The 23,838-nt window shown below is 38.6% G+C and overlaps 1 protein-coding gene across 3 annotated transcripts in view; it reads right to left on the bottom strand.

Annotated features, from left to right (window-relative positions):
• Window positions 1-7,602: 7,602 nt before the first annotated feature.
• The window catches only part of DHX40 (DEAH-box helicase 40), a 39,348-nt gene continuing 23,112 nt past the window's right edge, over window positions 7,603-23,838 (bottom strand). For all 3 annotated transcript variants that reach the window (XM_036340156.1, XM_036340157.1, XM_036340154.1), the window contains 6 exons: window positions 16,678-16,792; window positions 15,181-15,289; window positions 13,283-13,377; window positions 10,594-10,663; window positions 10,098-10,326; window positions 7,603-8,879 (listed from right to left, as the gene is read on the bottom strand). In XM_036340156.1, the coding sequence (XP_036196049.1) occupies window positions 8,740-8,879; window positions 10,098-10,326; window positions 10,594-10,663; window positions 13,283-13,377; window positions 15,181-15,289; window positions 16,678-16,792 (758 nt within the window). In that variant the 3' untranslated portion in view covers window positions 7,603-8,739. The remainder of the gene's footprint in view (window positions 8,880-10,097; window positions 10,327-10,593; window positions 10,664-13,282; window positions 13,378-15,180; window positions 15,290-16,677; window positions 16,793-23,838) is intronic.

Here is a 23,838-nt window from a genome sequence, read left to right as displayed (position 1 = left end):
ACGACAGAACTCCGCCCCAGTCACCTCACCCCCTCCGTCCGATGTACCCCTCCACGGAGCGCCGCGGCGCAACGGGCGCAGGAATGCGGGACGCAGTGCGTTCCGGCCTCGCTGACCGCTGCGGCAGGAGGGGAACCAGGGGAAGCGAGGGACTACTTTTTTGGACTCATCACTTTCCCAATCTCCTGCTGCTTTTCCCTCCCTCCTCTCCCCCCCCCCATTTTTTTTTTGCATTTTGCCACATCATGCGACTAGGGGCGGACGACGTCACTTCCGTTGGCACTGTGGGCCCCACCCACGTACTTCCGGGTGCACGTGATGCTGGCTGGGAAGGTCGGCTGATGGCTCTCAGCAGGCGGGACGTCCCGGGTTCTAGGGAAATGTGGCGCCTCCCGGGAATGCGGTGTCTGCCGGGCCGCCTGGAGGGTTGGGGGTGCCGCTCCCTTCCCCTGTGGGCCCTGCTTATTTAAACCGACTCCCTCAGGAAGAGGACGAAGCGTGGGCGCCTGGGCCCGGCCTCCCGCCCGCTCGGTGACTCAGGGAAACGGCCTCCCTGCGGCGCGCTGCCCTGGCAGCTGGCTGCGGCCCGCCGCCCCCGCCTAGTTGAACGTAGTGGGTGTTTTCTTACCTCCCGGGGAGGGGGACGAGCGGGGCTCAAGTCCTCCCGGCCCCTAGGAGCGCCCTCCGACGGGGGCAGCGGACGCTGGGTTCTCACTGGCACTAGCAGGCCCCCCGGGGGCTGCTTAAGTCATTGGCTCACCGGGCGGCGAAGGCCGTTTCCGGGTACCTCCAGCTGGCCTGGTGGTAGCTTTTCCAAACGTTTCTGCGGACATTTTGGCGGACATGTACGTCGGTCTAGCTTAGTAATAAATGTGTCTGATGGTAAAGGATTTGAGTACCCTAAGTACGCGGAAAAATTGGACCAAAATTGCAGCAGGAGGATTTTTTTTTTTTTTTTTTTTTTGGCCACAGCAAGTCATTAATGAGTCAGATTGAGGTAATTGGGTTAAGAGTGGCTTGTGAAACCTTCAGGTTCCTCCTGGGTGTGACGAATGTACCTTCTCGGAGAAAGGGATTATCTACCGGTGGGACCACCTCCGCCTCTGCTTGTAAATGAGCGATGTCCGGGGACCTCCGCGTTGAAAAGCTGGAGTGTGTGTCGTGCCTTTTAACAGCATTAACGTAGCTAAGGTATTCATGATCGATTAATAACCTTCCCGGTACTTTCTTGCTAAATTTTGAGCTGTAATATGTCATAATAGCACAAGTTCAATAGAAGACAAAAGAATTTAGTTCTGTGCTTTTCACCTTTATCAGAGGTGATTATTTCCCCTCCACCCCCCAAAAAAAGGTCTTGAGGAAAAACTCAACTATACAGTGATTATTCTTTAGTGCCCTTTCCAGTTAAACATAAACCCCTATTGGGTATACAGTGATTTTGTTTGTTAAGCAGTTTTGCCTGGAAAGTTTGCTTAGTCATTTAATTGCTTTTAATGTTTTCCCCAAAATATATATCATACACTAAAGATGAGAGAAGACTCCTGGGCAGGTAAGAAAGTAGAGAATGTTCCGCAAAGACAAGACTTGCCACCATGTCATAAGAGTGAATATTTATGTTTGGCAAAATCTCGTTTTGTTAAACCAAATACTTGAAGATGTTCTGTATTCTGCAACATCTGAAATGACCTTTCTAACACCAAGTTTAATAGTAGCTGCTTTCAGTCCTTTCTGGAAGTAGACAAAATCCAAATTTAAAATCGAAAGGAGCTGTTTTATTACAGTAAAAGCACTAGCTTAAGTAACATTTTCCAATCTGAGAATCTGGGATACAATTCTATCAAGAACAAGCCACGGAAATTTTCTTTAATAACTGTCTTGCATTTTCATACAGACCTATAATTTTTAAGTACATTCAGAATCCCTAAAGCAGCTCATTTTGGCTTGGATATTTGGTGTGGACTATCTAAAAGTGTGCTGAGGTTCTGCAAAAGGGACTTGCTGTGTCATCGTACACCGAAATCTAATGAATACATTTTTCTCAGAAATCATTTGGAGAGAAGAAAAATAGATGACAATATACCAGCTCATTTTGAACAGTATATTCTTCAAATCAATAAATTTAAAAATGTTTAACCATTTGTATGCCATAAGCGTCTATAGATGCAAGCGGCAGACCTTTTTAAATTAAATTCAAAGTATCGTGGCAGATAAATTTGGTCCAGCCCGGCTGGTGTTGCTCGGTGGTTGAGCATCAACCCATGCACCACTAGGTCGCAGGTTCAATTCCCAGTCAAGGCACATGCCCAGGTTGCAAGTCGATCCCCGCAGGAGGCAGCCAATCAGTGTTTCTCTCATTGATGTTCCTCTCTCTCCCTCTCTAAAAATCAATAAAACATTTTTTGAAAATTGGTCCAGATGATAAAAATTAAACCAAACCTCTGGCTTTTAAAGATCAATAATCTTGGCTGAAAGAACGAGAGCTTTTTATGGTAGTATGCCTTTGCTAAGGGTGTAGAAGCAGGGCGGGGGTGGGGGGGTAGGGAGACTGCCAATCCTTGGTTTAGAAGCCCCCTAAGGCTGAGTCACTGTTAACAGTTATTTGAGCAGTAACTGAACTACTGGATAAGGCACTACCTTAAGTTAGAGAAGATAACCTAATAATCAGGAAACAAATGCTGGGTTTATTTTTTTCCCTATGATAAAGTCTTTTAATAAGACTAGTGCTATAAATATGTATATTATCCTGGCTTTGGGTTTCAGAAAATATTTTAGTAAGGTAGCTGTGTTTATAAAATAAATGGTCAAGTTCTTTCCATTTGAAGCTATTTTTTAGCAATAGTGTTCAGTAGTATAGGGTGACAGCAAGTACCATTAGCAAAAACTGCATTGGTCATCTGCTATTTTGAGGAGTGCTAGTTTCTCAAAACCTATACAAGAAACCTTTACTGTGCCCCTACTTTATATTTTCTGCCGGTAACTATGATATATACATGAATATCTCCAACAAGAATGACACCTCAGCCCTAAGCGGTTTGGCTCAGTGGACAGAGCTTCAGCCTACAGACTGAAGAGTCTCAGGTTTGATTCTGGTCAAGGGAACACGCCCGAGTTGAAGGCTTGATCCATCCCCAGTAGGGGTTCCTGCAGGATGCAGTTGATCAATGATTCTCATCATTGATGTTTCTCTCTCTCCCTCTCCCTTCCTCTCTGAAATCAATAAAAATATATATTTTTTTAAAAAGAATGAGACCTCAGAAAAACTTTTTATTATAGAAGATTCCTCTGTAGTTGTTCATTTTCAAGCAGCCCCAGAATTAACTTGACCTTTTGAAAATGGCCTGAGCTAGTTGTATTGCAAAAGCCAGCCACAAAGGCAGTTCTCAAACAGAGATTAAAGCAGACTTTAAACCTAACCCATTATACCTAACAAATATTTAAAATTCAGATTTTATTGAAACCAAACAGGATATACTTTAGCTTTACCCAAGTAAGATAACTGGTTTCGACCTTTAAACGGCAGCTTTGAAACCTCTCAACCCCCCCTCGGGCTCTGCTAAGAATCCCAGCAGGATTAAATAAAGAGCAGCACACATCAAACACCCAGTAAGTGTGCCTGTACAAAGCACTGATTATAGGCAAAACTCACCCAAAAAGAAACATAAGGCAAGAAAAAAAATTTTTTTTCATAGTGTTTTTTAGAATGAAATGGATCTGAACTTATACTTAATAATCACTCACTCAGGCTTGTCCTAAACCTAATTTATACAGACAAATTTTATAATGTATCATGGATGGCAATAAGATCTAGTGAATCTTTATTCTGTGTCAGGATTGAGCATGTTCCTGGTTGCTCTTATTCCAAATAATTGTGACTTTAATGTTGTACAGTATACAACCATACAACTACTATTCCGTCCATAACACTACAGTAATGAAAAATACGTAGCATTCATGAACCTACCTCATACTTATTGATTTAAATTTTATTTTTCTTTCCTGAGCCAACACTGTTAGCACCTAATCTCTTCAAGTTAGATATGCCAGCCACTCAAAGCTTTCATAGGGTGAAAATAAAAACCTGATAAAGGCAGCCCTTAACCATCTCTATATTTTCAGACTAGTTAAAATATAGATGAGGTTACATTCCTCATTGAGGGCTTAAAAACTGCCATTTCTTGAGGAACAGGGATTAAATGGAGTAGCAGGTGGGCACACAATGGCAGTTTTTAAGGGCTGCACACTACAAAAGGATAACCCCGACCAAGCTGACTTTCATATTTTTCTACCTGCAAGAATGAGTGGCAAATTATTCTTCATTTGACCTACTTAGTGTTATCCCAGATTACAGACTAGAAACTGCAAAATCCTTTTTTTAAAAAAGCTCTTCTTGTCCTAACCGGTTTGGCTCAGTGGATAGAGCGTCAGCCTGTGGACTCAAGGGTCCCAGGTTCGATTCCAGTCAAGGGCATGTACCTTAGTTGCGGGCACAAGCCCAGTGGGGCGTGTGCAGGAGGCAGCTGATCGATGTTTCTCACTCATCGATGTTTCTAACTCTCTATCCCTCTCCCTTCCTCTCTGTAAAAAATCAATTAAAAGAAAAAATATATATATATATATATATATATATATATATTTTTAAAAGCCCTTCTCCAGGTGACAGTCTTTCCACCGTTTGATTTCTTTTCCCAGCCACAAAAATTGTCTCCTTGTTGTAGTCCAAGTCCTACTTTTCCTTAAAAACTCAGTTTAAAATCTATTTACCCTACTTCTTAAGCTAGTAACATTTACTGACTATACAACCTATTTATTTTGAAGCCTAGACTAACTTAGGTTGTTAACAATCACACCTGGAATGAGCACAACAATCATTTATAAATACCACTATATACAAAAAGCACCAAACTGGGTGCCAGGTTATATTTTGGGTTAACCCATCACATTTCCTACTTTTTAGCTGAGGACCAAGTAAAATCAGGTTAAGAAACATGAAGATTTTATCTGAACAAGTAATGTGATTTTCTTTGAAATTTTTTTAAAAGCTTCACAAGAAAGTTTTGTATTATTCATATTTTAAGGTTAAAGAAACAACAAGTAATACAGATTATTTTGAAAATCTTTGGGAGAATAAATTTTAACTTACTGATTTATGTTATGCTCAATCCCATCAGCTCTGCTTTGAAGAAAAAGTAAAAACCAGAAGAGTCTCAGATATTTCACGAAATTAAGATCTTTTCTTGTAAATAGTAATTGAAATATTTTCTTTCAAATGAAATCATTTTAATCAGAATAGGTATGTGAAAAGTTGCTTCCCTGGATTAGAGTGCAAGTGTTTAAAAAAAAATAGACTATTTCCTGACGTGAAAATTATATGAAATTAAAATTTCATTGTCCATAAATAAAGTTTTATTAGAACACAGACATATCCATTTGTTTATGTATTATCCATGACTGCTTTTATACTACAACAACTGAGTAGTTGCAACAAAGACTGTATGGCCCGAAAGCTTAAAATACTTACTATCTGGCCTTATCTAATTCAAATGAGTCTATTTTATTTCCTGTACACAATTTGAATATAAGGAAAGACTTGAATATTTAAATATGTAAGTTAACATAATAATGAGGCACCTGTTTTGGTCTATCAATAAAAGAATATTAGGAACTACAAGGCTACAATAAGATAGGCACTTTATTACATTGCTGTTAGGAATGTAAACTGGTTCATTTATTCTGCAAAGCATCAGGAGTCTCAAAGATCACTTTCACGCACGCTGTAAAGAATTCAACCATAAGAACGTAACACAATTTATTCAACCATTTTCCTATTGATAGCTATATCCACTGTTCCATATTTTACTATTAGAAACAATGGCATACATAACATTTTTATAAATCAACTGATGTTAAATCTATGGGAGTTAACATTTTATGAGGAATAGAGTATTTTTATATAATCTCTGAGTTCCTAGGATATAAATCTCAAGGTGGGTTTTCTGGGTCACAGGTTAAGCACATCTTCAACTTTACTACGTATTACCAAAAATGTTCTCTAAAAAAAGAACAATTTATTCTATGTCAACACTTTTCAGGCATATTATTGTTGCCAATCTGATGAAAAAGAATGGCATCTGTTATTTTCAACTGCATTTCCCTAATTACTAGGAAGATTCAGGAACTTATTCGTTGACCGTTCACGTTTCTTCTTTTATGAAATGGCAGACCGGATCCTTTGCCCAATTTTCTATGATAACATTTGTCTTCATTTGTTTCTTGTTTTGTTTTATTTAGTAATTTTAAGGTGAATCCTCTATATTCTTTTAAAAACAAACTTCTTCATAACCACTACCTTTCCTCCAAGGCTCCTTCCACCTTCTCAACTAGATCCAGTATTATTCCTCTCAAAGAAATACTGTAAATTCCTCTTATGGGCACCACTGCCACAAATACACCTTAAAGCTGTAATGATGTCACTCCCCTCCAATAAATTTATATAGCACAAAAATGTCCAAATTCCATAGTATGGCTTTCAAAGCCTTCCATATAATCTGTCCTCGACCAACATTTTCAGCCTATAACTCCTATATATACTCTATGCACCAAACAAACTGGACTATTTGCCATCTCTCTCAAATATCCCCTTAGCTTTCTAATTCTCTGTCCTGAGCTATGCTCTCTAGCACCCATCTGTTTATCAGACATTCTTCTTCAAGGAAAGCTCTTCCTTACAATATAACAAATAAATATAGCAAAGAATTGGTGGGAGCGGGGGAGGATCACCATTTTGTAACCATAGAAATAATAAAACTGATTCAGGCAAGAATCATCAGTTGATGATAAATCCAAAAGGTGATACTTTATGAGGAACAGGCTATTTCAAAGTATCCCTCCTCCAAATTACTTACTGAAGAAATTTAAAAAAAAACCACCCTAACCAACTAATCAAAATATCAATAAGGGGCAAATACCATGTGCCACCAAATTTGATGTCTTAAGAGAAACGCAAATTGAGAACATTCTATAAAATAACTATTCTGTATTATTTTAAAATGTCAAAATGTTATCTGAAAATGTCCAATGCAACAAAAGAAAAAGGAAAAGATTGATAAATGTAAAAGACAAAGACTAAGGACCTTTTCCAGATTAAAAGACATTAAATCCTGAATTAGGAAAACATAAAGAACATTATTAGAACTAATGAAATTTCGGAATGGACTATAGATTAAGAACGTGTGCTTAACTTAATGTGTGCTTAATTTACAGAAATAAAAGAGCTTTTATTCTAAGAATCCACATACACCCCTACCACATTGAAGGAATGCACCAATACATAAACCTGACAAGGGGAACTGATAGGACTAACATGCTAAAACACTAGAGGGCACTTAAGATGAAAATAAATTAATAATGCGGGGAATGTTCATAGAAACTGTCACCACTCACCTTACTTCAAGAACAAACACATGGATTTGGGTCCTCATGTGATTTTTCAATAAAGACTTCAAGTCTCTAATATTGACAAAAAACTAACTGCAGAAGTGTTAGTTACCAATAAACAATTTAGATTCTTATTTTTTACGAAAAATTCTAAAAACACACATTATATTGCCTTTTGAATTTTAAATAAACTAATAGCTTTATTCAACAAACATTGAGCGAATACTATGTGCAAAGCAGTGTGCTAGGTGCCATGAAAGATACAAAGATGAAAAAGACATAGTTCCTGCCCACAAAGAGCAAATAATCTAGTGGGAGAAAGACAAATACACAAATAACTAGAATACAAGACAGTAAACAATAGAGTGGGCAGGTGTTGAATATGGCCTGAGTGTGATATTAGCCTCAAGGTTCCAATTTGAAACACTGGTGATGTAATGTTGGCTGCTTTGAAAATCCCATTTCAATACAGCATAATAGATGTTTAAATGGTCCTACCCAAGCAGCTGGAGGCAAGAGAGTAGGCCAGGTGTAAGAGCTGTTTGAAAACACTGTCACAACTTACATACATGATGCTGATACAAGTATGTAGAGGCAGCTACAAAAAGAACATATACATATATCATCTGTCCTTTGGTTAATGGCTATAGCTACTGTTTTAAACAATATACTTTTATATAAAAAGGAATTTATATAATCCCAGAAAAATCAATTTAAGGATTAATATTAATTCAACAAAGAATACTGCCATAGGCAATTTTTTTATTTACTAGTTAAGTCTTTTCTCTAAATATCTATAAAGCTCTTTAGCAATTAAACAGACATCTAAATATTGCCGAATAAAAACCTCTTATGTTCAGCCTTCTGAAGGAAATGGTCACATACCTGATAGCCTGATATAATACTATTCTCATAGCAAAAGAAGGCCTTGAAGAGATTTAAGGAAAATAATTTTTTAATGCTTCAATGTAAATGGAATACACACTGATTACATAAAATTCAATGTTCTTTGAAAATATCTCAACAACAGCATTTGATACTAGTTAAGGCCAGCAAAATTGAAGTGAGAAAAATATCACAGGTATTGTCTTTCATTGGTTTCATATATCATTGCCTATGACTATGGCAACCCAATCTTCTCTGAAAATTGCATCCATTAGTATTAATGAGTTTGATTTGCTTTTCGCCCGTATGCTAAAAACAACTGCTGACCACTTCATCTTGGTAGTGCTGTCTTACATAAATGGTAGTAGAAGCACATTTCTTGGCTGCTTTTCCTACTTCCTGAATTGGAGGGTTCACTGCTTAGCCTGTTCCCTTCAGTGTGTCACTGTGATCCTGGGACCTCTGCTGCTTTCTCTCAAGGAAACGAGCTCGTGCATCTGATATGGATTTATCGTCATTTCTCCTTTGCATTTTCTTTAGGACTTCTTTTGATATTCCATCTGAAAATATTACAAATTAATCCAGTAAAACTTGAATTTTGAGATTCAGTGCTAGAAAGGTTAAGAGAAAGAGATGCCCTAATTTTCAATGTTTAGGTAAAATTAAATTAAATTCTGCCCTTTCAAAAAAACCGATACAGTCTATGGCTAAAAAACAAGAGCACGGAGGCCGAAGCAGTCAGAAAAACTGGCCCTATTCAAGCATTTATACACTACAGTTATACACTGCAACAAAACGTCTAGTGTCTAATGTTACTAAAAAGACTATTCTATCATCTTGGGCAAATTCCTCACCATTTCATTTCTCAGTGATGTTAAATAAGGATAATATAACTTGTTCCATCAATCAGCCTCAGAAAGCTTTACTGAAATGAAAAGCTTTTTGTATGTGTGAACTAAGTAGAATTAAGCTTTCTGTCCTAGTTCAGTACCACGCTGTTTATGCCTCCCAATTAGGAACCTATTTCACGGAAAAATAAAAAAGAGATGTTCTGAGGAAATAACTCACAAAATTTTATAAACCAAATAAAAATAGTAAAGTACTACTGGGAAGCAGTATGGCATAATAGCTAAGAGTAAGGACCATAGAATCAGGTTACTTGATTCAGAATCCAGATTCACCAATTATGAGCTATGGGATTTTTAGCAAAGTATTGTACACTGCTAAGTACTTCTTCATATATAAAGTGGGGATATTTACTTACCATATGTTATTATGAAAATTCCCTAATGGGGTAATGCAAGCTTTTAGCATATGATAAAAACTCAATATATATTCTTATTAACAATGCTATTGGACAGAGAGGTTAAAAAAAAAACAGAAGGAGCCGAAACCAGTTTGGCTCAGTGGATAGAGCGTCGGCCTGCGGACTGAGGGGTCCCAGGTTCGATTCCGGTCAAGGGCATGTACCTGGGTTGCGGGCACATCCCCAGTAGGAGATGTGCAGGAGGCGGCTGATCGATGTTTCTCTCTCATCGATGTTTCTAACTCTCTCTCTCCCTTCCTCTCTGTAAAAAATCAATAAAATATATTAAAAAAAAAACAAAAAAAAAAACAGAAGGAAATCAAAATAACGAAGTCTAAGACTAATGATAATTCTTTGCTTTCTGAGTAGATAGAGCCAGAATGTAAGTCTGTAACAATATTTCTGTAATTACATAAGAATTTGGACATTTATGTTTCCTGGACTATATAACCAGAACAAGTGATATACTCACCCTTCAGATGTTTTACGTTTTCCTTATTTGTCCATCTCCTTCTTGCATCTTCTCTTGCTTCACGTCGGGCCACGCTGCTCAAGTCTTGTGCATTAAATTCATGCAACTTGGGTAATAAGTCTCTCACCCATTCATAGCGAATTGGACACACAATTCTTGCGTAGACTTTGGTGGTAACTAATACCTCATGAAAAATGATCCATTCAAGTTTGGTTTCCTGTTCGTGAAGCTGTACAAAAGAACTCACTTAGAGATGATAACTCAATAAAATGCCTTATTCCACATTAGACCAACCAAATACTATTAGCCCAAACTCTTCTGAATTAATCCCTATATGCTTCAATCAGGATAGAGACCAACTCAATACCTTGACAGCTTTATGTAACATAGTTATATTATAAACTTAACCTCAAAGCAAAAAGTAGAAGACATCTGTATATCACTTAATCTTACACCTTTATAAATTTCTTCTCTTTATTAAAAATAAGATACTTACTGCTGAGGAAGGATGAATGTGAACTGGGCTCCCACGCCCATCCATTGTGCAAAACGTTCTCCCAACAGATCTAAAAACAAAACAGAAACAAAAAGAAAGGATAAAGACACTGACAGTACAACAAAGACATCAGTAGGGCATTGAGTCAATGAATAGTTATATGTTCTGCTACATAGAGTACCATAAACAGAGGTTTAAGTTTATTCAACTGTCACTATTACTTCTCTACCAATTCATTTTAAACTATGTATGATACAACTGAGTCATTTAAGTATAAACACTTTTGGTTAACAAGTAATATTAACAATAATATTTTATTTGTGTATTTTTTAAAAACATTTTTTATTTATTTCAGAGAGGATGGGAGAGGGAGAGAGAGACAGAGACATCAATGATGAGAGAGAATCTTTGATTGGTTGCCTCCTCAATGCCCCGCACTGGGGATCTAGCCTGAAACCCAGGTATGTACTGACAGGGAATCAAACCATGACCTCCTGGTTCATAGGTCAACGCTCAATCACTGAGCCAAACAGGCCGGGCAATAATATTGTATTTGTGCTTTAGATTTTCCAAAATACTTTCATAATAAAGGCTCAAAACAACCTGAGTTTTGAGAGCCAATCACTTTAAGGTCAAAAGTGAGATTTCAAAAAAAGTTAGCTAGCCTTCTAGAGGTCACAGAGCTAATGTATGGTAAAAGCAAGTCCCAATCATAGGTCTTCTGATTTAAACACAGTGTTATTTATATCTCTTTTTAAAGATATAAATTATTTTCAGTATCCTAAAATCTGATAATTAGAACATTTCATGAATTTTTCTAATTCATGTTCTTAATTTCAAATTCTTATCCTCTTCTACACTTTCTTACATAAATGTTATTCCAAAAACTTGTCAATATAACAGCCCTAGGTCAATTGTCATTACAATTTATTTCCTATACTACATTATATGTATTCCTATTATAACCCAGATCAGACAGCATTATAATTATTTTATATATCTGTATAGTACAGTGAATATTTATACAGTACAAAAATATTTTTTACTTGAACCATTTTGAGAATTAGTGCCAACTTTATGCCCCATCATTCCCAAATACCTGAGTTTGCATTCCCTATAACCAAGGACATTCATCTACATAATCATAATACATCCAACAAAACCAGGGAATTAACACTAATATATTCCTAACATTTAATCCTCAGCCCCCACTGAAGTTTTATCAAATGATCTAGTATCATTTATAGCAAAAGGATCTAGTTCAGAAATCAGGTATTGCTTTTACTTTTAATGTCTCGTTAGTCTCCTTCATTCTGGAATACTTCCCCAGTCTTTCTCTGACCTTCATAATCCTGACACCTTTAAAGATTATAGGCTAGTTATAATCAATGTGAGTTTGTTTGTTTCAGAATGATTAGATTCAGGTTATGCATCTTTGGCAGGAATATCAAAGAAGTGACATTGTGTTTATTATAGCCTATCAGAAAACATGATTTTGATTTGTTTCAGAAATAATAATGTTCACTTTGATTGTTTAACTTAGGTAGTATCTGCCAGGCCTTTCCACTGAAAAATTACTTTTTCCTTTGTAATTAATAAGACTTTTATAGAGATGCTCAACTATGCAAATAATTCCATTTGTCCTTAAACTTTTAATTTATTAATTTACTAATTTATATGACCATAGACCCATGACTTCACATTTTATTCAGTGGGTTATATCAACCATTACTTTCATTTATTTTGATGCTCAAAATGTTCCATATTTGATCAGTTGGAGTCTATTCAAGCTGGCTCCTGTGTACTTCTGACATGGCCTCAACCTTCACTGATCACTTCTTTGCTCACTGGCAAAATAAGATGTCCTAGGTTCATCTTGTACTCTCCTGGCCCTATTTCTCCATAGAGGCGCAAGTCCATCATGTAGCAGATGGTTTTTTCCAAGTCAAGATCTGGGCATTATGGTGTCATTGCTCCCAGTCCATCTCAGAGATAGGGTACATATGTATATAAGTATTTACACACATACAAATACATGTTTTATATATATTCACAGTAACATCCATTTTTATTTCCCTATCTATCTATCCATCCAGCTATTTTAAAAAACAAAGTTCACAATGATATCCTGAAGATCCAACCCAACACCACAGAGCTCATTCTCATTTTCTCCCTTTCAGTACTTCCAACTCCTTTTACCATTATTAATATTTATGTGCTCAATTTCTCTGTATACAATGAATCAATCTCCCATCACCAACACTGTTATCCCTTTCCTTACAAAAATGCCCTCCTCACTCTTAACACTCAATACTCCATCCTACTCAAGCCCTCGCACTCCACACCAACCTACCCTTTAGGGATGTCATCCTCAAACTTTTGGCTTTCACACCCTACACAGAGCAACGCCTCTGTAATAAAAAGCCTTGTCACTCTGCTAAGGCACTGATACCCATGCTGGACAGCTGTCCTTCAGACACCCCTACTGCCCCACTCGAGTTCCAGTATCCCACTCTGAGCCACTGCAGCTTTCCGTGCACAAGTCACAATTATGAAAAGGGTAACTGTAATAGCTGATCATAATCACAGAGCTTAAATCAAATCATCAATCTTTAATATTAAATAGTTCAATATTGTAGTCAAATATACGAGCTCTTCTTTACCCATCTCCCAAGCTCATATTGCTTACCTTCGAGCTACATTTTTGAAATAGCCTGCACAAAGACATCTTCGTAGTACTTCATGTTTAGGGCCTTCAAAGGTCTCTCTTGGAAAATCACTTTGCTATAGAAAGAATATAGAACATATATATATATACACACACACACACATATATATACACACACATACACACACACACATATATATACACACACATATACATACACTCACACATATATACACACACACACACATATATATATATATACACACACACACAATGGTAAATCTCATAGAACAATTTAAAATATTCTTTTATTTTGAAAAATCCACATTTCTAAAAATTCTGTTTCTGGCCAATATGGAGTAAGAAGGACCAGATTTACTCTTCTGCTTGAAACAACCAAAATAGGGACTTTTAAAATACTGTACATATACCAAGTGATAAGGAATAATGATCTCCAAGAAATAAAGGAAGAGTCTCAAAAGAGATGAACCCAAATGGGCCCATACCAAGACACATCATAATTAAAATGGCAAAGGTTAAAGACAAAGAGAGAATCTTAAAAGCAGCAAGAGAAAGTCAGTTACCTACAAGGGAGCTCCCATAAGACTGTCAGCTAATTTCTCAACAGAAACATTTCAGGCCAGAAGGGACTGGCATGAAATATTCAAAGTGATGAAAAACAAGGGCCTACAACTAAGATTATTTTTCCCAACAAGACTATCATTTAAAATTGAAGGATAAATAACGAGCTTTCCAGACAAAACAACAACAAAAGCTAAAAGAATTCGTTACCACCAAACCAGTATTAGAAGAAATGTTAAAAGGCCCTGGCTGGGTGGCTCGGTTAGTTGGAACATTGTCCCAAATGCCACAAGGTTGCAAATTTGATTCCCAGTCAGGGCACACACTTAGGTTTTGAGTTTGGTCCCAGGTTGGGGTATATAAAGGAGGCAACTGATTGATGTTTCCCTCTCACATTAAGGTTTCTCTCTCCCTCTCCCTCTCTCTCCCCCCCCGCCCCCACTTCCTCTCTCTAAAACCAATTAACACACACACACACACACACACACACACACACATACACATATCCTTGGGTGAAGATTAAAAAAAATGTTAAAGAATGGCAATAAATACATACCTACCAATAATCACTTTAATTAAATGTAAATGGCTTAAATGCTCCAATCAAAAAACATAGGGTAGCTGAATGGATAAGAAAACAAGACCCATATATATGCTGTCTACAAGAGACCCACCTCAGAACAAAATATACAGAATAAAAGTAAAAGGATGGCAAAGATATTTCTTGCAAATGAAAATGGAAAAAAAAACCTGGGATTGCAATATTTAATATGTGACCAAATAGACTTTAAAATGAAAGATATAATAAGAGACAAAGAAGGATAGTTCATAAGATAAAGGGAGCAATACAACAAGATATAATTTTACTTACCAATGTCACCAATAAATCATTAAAATTAAAATAAAGGGAAATAAATTAAGTAAACCCAACAAGCACCCCAGCATTGTCAACCTTGAAAGAGATTCTGGATCAAGGTGCAGAGAAGGAAAAACCCAAGTGGAATCCGGAAAACTCCCTGAGGTAAAGAGACAGAGCTGAGAATACAGGAAGACCAAAATGACTGGAGTTCAAAGGCAGAGTTCAGGAGAGAAGAGACCTTTATAGAGAACTCCAGAGATCTGTGTTCAGCTGAGTGCTGATTAGCACATGAATGTGAGGAAACTAACCAAGGCCAGGTAAAGGACCTCCAGGATAAGAGGTTACAATGCTTGGTGCTCACACAGGGTTAGGAATGGCGCCTGTTACTACAAGCCAGACTAGAACATCTCATAATTTACATGGTTTGGGTAACTCAGAGGGTCTTGTCCAAATGCTACTCAAGAAAAAAAGCAATCACCTGTTTAAGCTTCCTGATTAGGTCTCGAAGTTGAGCTTCAACACGAAATGCAGAAAATAAGCACCTCCAATGAATCCAATGTTTTTGGCACCAGGAAGCTGGAGCTCCACTGAAAAACAAAAATAACAGTATCTTGAGAATATCTTCTATAAGTGAAAGACAGTCTAACATCCTCATTTCTATTACAAAACTAGAAACCCAAAAGCAACTGTCAGCTCTTTTATGAGATATATCTAATTACTGAAAAAGCACTTTAGCCCTAGCCAGTTTGGCTCAGTGGATAGAGTGTCGGCCTGTGGTCTGAAGGGTCCCGGGTTTGATTCTGGTCAAGGGCATGTATCTCAGTTGTAGGCTCAATCCCCAGTGTGGGCTGTGCAGGAGGCAGCCAAACGATGATATTCCTCTCTCATCGATGTTTCTATCTCTCTACATCTCTCTCCCTCCCTCTTTTTCTAAAAAAAAAAAAAAAAAAAAAAAAAAGAAAGAAAGAAAGAGCACTTTAAGGAATTTGAAAAAAAATTAAATGTGGGTGCCTCTGAGTGAATTAAAAATTCTTTGTAAATGGATATTTTACACACATATGCTTTAACAAATAGCCAATCTTTTCTCATCTAAGCTACTTATATAGAACCAAAATTCTATAAGGTCATTTTCAGGAAAGGTTCAGGGAGAGAAAAAACACACTAATATCCTATATAATAAAAGGGTAATATGCAAATTGACTCTAAACAGCAGAACGACCAGTCACTATGACGTGCACTGACCACCAGGGGGCAGACGCTCAACACAGGAGCTGCCCCCTGGTGGTCAGTGCGCTTCCACAGGGGGAGCTCCACTCAGCCAGAAGCCAGCTCATGGCTGGCCAGCACAGTGGCGGCGGTGGGAGCCTCTCCTGCTTCTGCCACAGCACTATCGATGTCTGACTAACGGCTTAGGCCCGCTCCCCTGAGGGCTCCCAGGCTGCCAGAGGGATGTCAGACTGCCAGCTTAGGCCCAATCCCCTGGGGAGCAGGCCTAAGCTGGCAGGTGGACATCCCCCGAGGGGTCCCGGACTGCGAGAGGGCATATCCAGGCTGAGGGATCCCCCCAGTGCACTGGGCCTCTAGTTATATAATAAATGCTTACTAAGTAACAGTCACCTGACATAGAAGAATCTCACTAATGTTCACAAAAATACCTGAAGGTCAATATCATCCTGACCAAATCTGTCTAAAGCAGTGGTTCTCAACCTGTGGTCCCTTTGGCAGTCGAACGACCCTTTCACAGAGGTCGCCTAAGACCATCCTGCATATCAGATATTTACATTACAATTCATAACAGTAGCAACATTACAGTTATGAAGTAGCAACGAAAATAATTTTATGTTTGGGTCAAAACATGAGGAACTGTATTTAAAGGGCCAGAAGGTTGAGAACCACTGGTCTAAAGATCACATAGTAAGTACATACTGGAGCTATATTTCAAACCGACAATTTCCAGTACAGACAACTCACATACCTTGATTTGCACTGCTCAAAAATGACAGCTAAAGTTGCAAAGTCATTAAATCCTCCAGCTTTAGCTGCCAGTTCTCGATGTCTCTGTTCCGCTTCCTTTTGATACTCTGGATCAACTAAAAGACAGTTACAGAGGCAATTTAGTTCCATTTTATATCAAGTGTCTACATTCACTTTGTTTATTCAAGCTCATTAAAATTTGTCTCACCCTCTGGGGTGGAGTAAGATAGATCTATATTACCTTTTCGAGGGGGCTCTAATTACTCCCACAACTCCTCTTTCTCTTTTAACCACACTTTGGAGATGTTATCAGATATAGCAACATTACTTCTCCCAATCCATTTGCCTTTAAAATAGTATTTAATACACGTATTTTTTAATTCACTTTTATCATAAGAGTAACCCATGCTCACAGTAAAAAAAATTACATAAAAGTTCAAGGTTCTCCATTTTGTCACATTACCCACAAATCAATCCTCAAGGCTAACCACTGTTAATTATTTAATGTGTGTCCTTCAAGATATTTTCTATGCATATACAAGGATATGTATATAGTGATTTATTTTAACATAAATAGGATATATGTTCTGAAACTTCCTTTATTTATTTAATAACGGCTTCATGTCAGTGCAGATGGAATTATTCATTCTCAAAAACAGCCACTTTGTATTCCCCAGAAATATAAGAAACATAACACAATTTAACCAGTCCTTATTTATTCAATTCACAATTATGGACAATTAGACAGAAAGGTCAAATATGCAGAACTAAACTACTACAAACTTTTTACTTTTCTTTTTTAACTTCATATTGAGGTATAACATGCATTCAGAAAACTACACAGGTCATAAGTGTACAGCTCAATGAATGTTCACAAACATACCACACTAATGTACTACTCAATACCTCGATCAACACACAGAATCACAATACCCCAAAAGCCCTCTTTTTGCCCTTTTTCTAATAACAACCTGTACCCCTCCACAAAGGTAACATGTCCTAACTTCTAACCCCAAAGAAGGTTTTGGCCTGTTTTTAAACTTTGTATAAATATACTTTATGTGTCTTGTTTCTTTTGCTCAATATTTCATTTTTGAGACTTATCTGTTATTGACTAACTGGATCGCACTCGGGACTGATGTGCTCTATCACGGCCCAAGTTCCCCACATAACACTTCACACAGGGTAATTTTCCTTCAGAGTTCTATTTCTCAGATTTCCCAAGGATCCTTCCTTCATTGTACCACATCATACCACAAGTCCTATTCCTTCAGTACACCCATCACAGCTACATTTACCAGAAGCACCATGTTGCCTGCTTCTAGGAAGCAGCACTTGTATAGACTACACTATGAATCTCCATAGCAGCAGTTCCTGGTATTAGGAGGAAAGTAATCTGACTAAAGAAAATGCTCCAGAAGATATAAAGTCTTCCATCCTGCCCTGGCAGTGTTCTCAGTGGTTAGAGCACCGGCCTACATACCAAAGGATCTCAGGTTGGATCACTGGTCAGGGCACGTGCAGGAGGCAACCAATTGATGTGTCTCTCTCACATAGATGTTCTCTCTCTCTCTCTCTCTCTCTCTCTCTCTCTCTCTCTCTCTCCCTATCTATCTCTATCTTTGTCTCTCTGTCTCTCTCTCCAACATCCCTCCTCCCTTCCACTCTCTCTAAAAATCAATGGAAAAAATATCCTCGGGTGAGGATTAACAACAACAAATATAAATATATATATAAATAAAGTCTTCCATCCCAGGCTTTATGTAGTTTCTGCCTGTTACCTAGGGAGCAACTGAAGAAAGCAGCTAGAGACAATAGGAGAGAGGACATAGTAGTTAGAGTCCGTATCACACACAGCTTGTACAGTCTAGCAAGTGTATCCTCCTACTACACAAAAGTTTGACTATCCATCTTTACTTAACCAGTAGACTTGTCATTTTCTTTAATTTATTATCTTTCCCCAGATGAAATTCTATGATCAGTTTTATCTCATGCAAATAGGTAGATGCTATTGAGGCAAAAACTATAAATAAAAAGCTAAAGCAGCAAAACAAGGCTGTATCAGCAAAACTCCCTTTGGGAAGATAATTCAATATTTTGTATATAGCTATAAATCAGAAAACAAAACTATTACACTGAAAGGGTTTCAACAACAATCCTCAGAGATGAAGTGGGGAAATAAGGCTGTAAGTATCACATACAAATAAAGTACCCTTTATTTCTAAAAATATCACAATTAAAATAAAAACTTTAAAACCAACCCAATGTTATTTTAAATTTGTTCTATTTTAAGGCTAAGTTGTTTACCACCAATAAGCTATTCACCACCTAAAAGCCCTCTCTCCACTGTCTGATTTCTAAAGCAATACAGTGGGGCCTCAACTTACGAGTGTCCCGACTAACCAGTTTTTTGAGATACCAGCTAACTCTCCGCCGATTTTTTGCATTGAGTTGACACAGAGTAATTTGAGTTAATGAGCTCCTTAACGAGCTCGGTCTTGGAACGAATTAAACTCGTAAGTCAAGGCCCCACTGTATATATAATAGCAGACACTGTAATACAGTTTACTACAGCAAAAAAAAAGGTTACTAAAAATGTTGACAATATCCTCATTTTGATATTTAAAATCTTTATTCAATGTTAGATCTAAGAAAACTAGCCAGTTTTACCAATAGATATGTAATAAATTAAATTAGGTAATCTATGATGACTAAGAACCAAGCCAGAAAGGGTTGCTTAACACGTTAGGCACCCAGCCTGTTTTGTCTTCCGGACGGAAAGTATAGTGTCAGTCACCCGTAACTGACTGGGTGCTCAACGTGTTAACCTTTAAAGACTATAAATGCTCTTAGAAAGCAGCTGGAAAGGCAATACACACTTTGAATATAACAAGAGTCAGCAAGTCACATGCTCAAAAACGGAAGATGCTTTCTGCAGCAGCTCAAGATCTTGAAATTTCAGGTTTAAAAATTAAGACTAGGTCATATAAGTGTACATTTCTTTATGTTTGAATAAGAAACTGGTAGTAGTCATTGCCTTTAGGAATCAGACCTGGGACATGTTTAGGAGAGGAAGACTTACTTTTCACCTCATTTCTTTTGTAGCGTTTGAATTTTTAACTATATAATATGTTAGAAACGGTGGTATGAAGAGTTAGGCAGAACCTCCCTCCCAGAGAAACATCAATTAAACTAGTCAAATTATCCATGTCTCTGGAGATGGAATCTGTGGAATTCAGCAAGAACAGTTGGAAGTATCACATCCGAATAGCTAATATAGTCATCCCCCCACAACTTTGTGTGAAGAACTAATTCTGAGGGCTTGGCAGCCTTAAAGTGGTACCATTTCTCTCACCCCGTTTCTCCTCTGTACAGAGGATCCGGCTGAACAGCTAATGAATGGGGGAACAGCTAATGCCAGTGCAGCCCCCCATTTTCTTACAGCTCTGTAGTATAGAAGATCTATTCCACTGAGTTCAGTGGCTGAGTGGTAGCTCCCACAACTCCCAGTTTCCTAAAGCTGTTCAGGTATTTTAGAATTTCAAAAAAAATTTTTTTGGCAACCAGTGTGTCCACAGATCCCATCTTGCTAGCCTTTGTACTGAGTGGTAACAGAAGTTCCCACCATCTCCCACCCCAAGCTTCTGCTCCAGGAGGATCCAGGCAGGGCAGACAGCGAAGAGCAGGTTCCCCCCACCCCCCAAAACCTGTAAGTAAATACTAAACTCCAGTTGTATAGAGTGGCCTTCCACAATGGTATAGCTTAGTTCTGAAACTACTTTTGTATATTCTAAGGACAATGGACAATTTAAATATGGACTCTGGACTAGATAATAGCACTGTATCGATGTTAAATTTCCTAATTTTGATAACTTGACTTTGGTTAAATAAGATATTACCCTTGTTCTTAGTAAATATACAAGTAAATATTTTGTGGTAAGAGTACAATCTTTCTAATTTACTTTCAAATGATTCAGAATAAGAAAATGTATATTTATAAGTATATATGTATATATACATATACAAAGAATAATTAAGCAAATGCAACAAAATGTTAAAAACTGCTGAAATTAGATAAAAGGTATAAAGGACTTTCTTTCATATTCTCTTTTTTTTTAATTGATGTTTTTAGAGAAAGAGGGAGAGAGATACATCAATTTGTTGTTCCACTTATTTATGCATTCATTGATTGATTCCTGTATGTGCCCTGACCATAGATCAAACCCACAACCTTGGTATATCAGGCTGATGCTCTAACCAACTGAGTTACCAGGCCAAGGCCTGTCATATTACTTCAACAGTTCTATAAGTACAAAATTGTATTACAAAATGTTACCAAAAAAAAAAAAAAGGAAGGCTAATACCAGACTGGTTTCATCTATTTAAACTAGAGGCGCAGTGCATGAAATTCATGCACAGGTGTGGTCCCTAGGCCTGGTCAGTCATAGAAGGCGAGTGTCTGGTGTGGAAGGGCAGGTCCCAGCTGACCTCTGGGCCCTGGGCAGCACCAGGGCCCCCGGGCCTCCCCCCTCCACCTGAGTCATACCACCCGAGTCCCCATGTAGAGATGTGGTGAGCGCGGCAAGACACCGCGGGGCCAGGGCACAGTGTGAGCCTGTGGGCCACCCAGTGGCACCGCACGGAACCCGGCCGGCCTCACAGACCGGTTCCTGTGTGAACCCACAGGAAGCCTGACCTGTCCCTGTGGTCCCAGCAGCTGTGGCCCAGCTCACCCAGAAGACGCTGCACCACACGGGTGCAGGGCAGGCTCCTCGCGGGCGCCTGGCACCTGAACGCGGGGGAGGTTAGCAGGGGGAGTTAGAGTGAGGTCGTTGTCCCACCACATTCTCACTGAACCTCTGTCCCCATCACCCCCGCCCCCAGGTAACCACCAAGAGGTCGCATGGTGTAGCCGACATCTGCCCTGTTCCTCGCCACCCCCTGGTGGTCAGCACACGTCATAGCGAGCAGTTGAACTCCGGTGGAGGGGAAAGATTGCATGTTAGACTTTTATTATATAGGATATCCCAACAAGGAAAAACATTTCCTTTTTCTGGCCTTACAAGACTATTAGAATTGGATCACTTTAATCCAAATCCCTAGTTTTACAAATGAAAAACTGTGACTCCACCAGAAGAAAGCAAAGCTGACATGAGACAAACTAAGCTGTGTCTCATGACACACCAAGAAAAGAAACAAGCAGAAGTTTAAAGACATGAAAACCTCAAAACAATCCTCTGAGGGTACAAGGGCTAAACTACCTTCTTTTGATGCTTGGGAAAAAAAGGTTAATATATTACTAATGTACTATAAAACAGGGCAAAGGTTCACCATACTATCTTCCCTTACCAATGAAAGGAAATTAACTCTCCCCGCCAGGAACATCACATACTCTCTATTTTAAACAACTAAGTTAAAGGATAACAAAATGAAAAAACCATTTGTCCTCAGTTTCATGTCCTACAGGGCTAGGTATATGGTAATCAAAAAATGGTCAGTGAGCCCAGCTGATGTGGCTCAGTGGTTGAGCATCGACTCATGCACCAAGAAGTCTTTGGTTCAATTCTGGTCAGAGCACATGCCTGGGCTGCAGACACAATCTCCAGTAGGGAGAGTAGAGGAGGCAGCCAATCAATGTTTCTCTGTCATCGATGTTTCTATCTCTATCTCTCTCCCTCTCCCTTCCTCTCTAAAATCAATAAAAGCATTTTTTTCAGTGACAGTAAACACACAATACAATAAACAGATGATATATTATAGAATTGTACACTTGAAACTCATATAATTTTATTAACCAAAGTCACCCCTATAAATGCAATATAAATTTTTAAATAATAAAAATAAATAAATAAATGCTCTGAAATACTGGAGATCTAAATAAATGGCGAAATATTCCATGTACATGGATAGGAAGACAAAACTGTCAAGACGTCAGTTTTTTCCAACTTGATCTATAGATTCAATACATCCCAATTAAAGTCCTAGCAAGTTATTTTGTGAGTGTCAACAACCTGATTTTAAAGTTTATATACAAAGGGAAAAGACTCAGTATAGCCAAAACAGGGAAAGAGTAAAGTCAGAAACTGACCCATACAAATACAAGCAAATGATCTTTAACAAAGGAGCAGAAGCATTTTAAGGGAGAAAAGATAGTCTTTTGAACAAATTGAGCTGGAACAAATGGACATCCAACTTCCAGAAGATAACATAGGAGAGAATCTAGATGACCTTAGGTATGGTGATGACTTTTTAGATAAAACACCAAAGGCATAACCCCATGCAAGAAATAATTCATCAGCTGAATATCATTAATATTAAAAAATTCCGCTCAGCAAAAGATAATGTCAAGAAAACAAGATGACAAGCCACAGACTGGGAGAAATATTTGCAAAAAATATATCTGATAAAGCACAGTCATCCTAAATATCCTATCTAATAAAAGAGAAACATGGTAATTAGAGTACAACCGCTACCCTTCCCATTGGCTAATCAGGGTGATATGCAAATTAACTGCCAGCCAAGATGGCGGTCGGCAGCCAGGCAGCTTCAAGCTAACATGGGGCTTGCTTGCTTCAGTGACAGAGGAGTCCAACGTTCCCCGCCTGCCTTGCCGGCCTCTTAGCTTGCAGTTTGAAACATTGTAACAAATACAGAAGCTAAACAAAACCCCAGAAACCTGCTTTCAGGGAGCCGGGATCTCAGAGCTGGAGTTATACATTGTTTCGATTATAGAACCCAAACAAACCAGATACCTGCTTTCAGCAGTGAGGCCTCAGAGCTGGAGCCAGAGGTAAAGCAGGCCCAGAATAAAAAAGAAAAAGAAAAAAAGGAGCAGTTGGGAGCTTCAGTCACCCGCCAGCCTGAAAACAGCCCTCAGCCCCTCACCCAGACTGGCCAAGCACCCCAGTGGGGACCCCCACCCTGAAGGGTGTGTGACCAGCTGCAAACAGCCATCATCCCCTCACCCAGGCTGGCCAGGCACCCCAGTGGGGACCCCCACCCTGACCCAGGACACCCTTCAGGGCAAACGAGCCAGCCCCACCCATGCACCAGGCCTCTATCCTATATAGTAAAAGGGTAATATGTCTCCCAGCACTGGGCTCAGCGGAGCCGCAAGGCCTCCCAGCACCGGGATCAGCTGAGCCAAAAGGCCTCCCGGCAC

The sequence above is a fragment of the Myotis myotis genome, unplaced genomic scaffold (assembly GCF_014108235.1).
Source record: "Myotis myotis isolate mMyoMyo1 unplaced genomic scaffold, mMyoMyo1.p scaffold_m19_p_17, whole genome shotgun sequence".
Classification (NCBI taxonomy): Eukaryota; Metazoa; Chordata; class Mammalia; order Chiroptera; family Vespertilionidae; genus Myotis; species Myotis myotis.
This window is presented reverse-complemented; position numbering and strand designations above follow the sequence as displayed.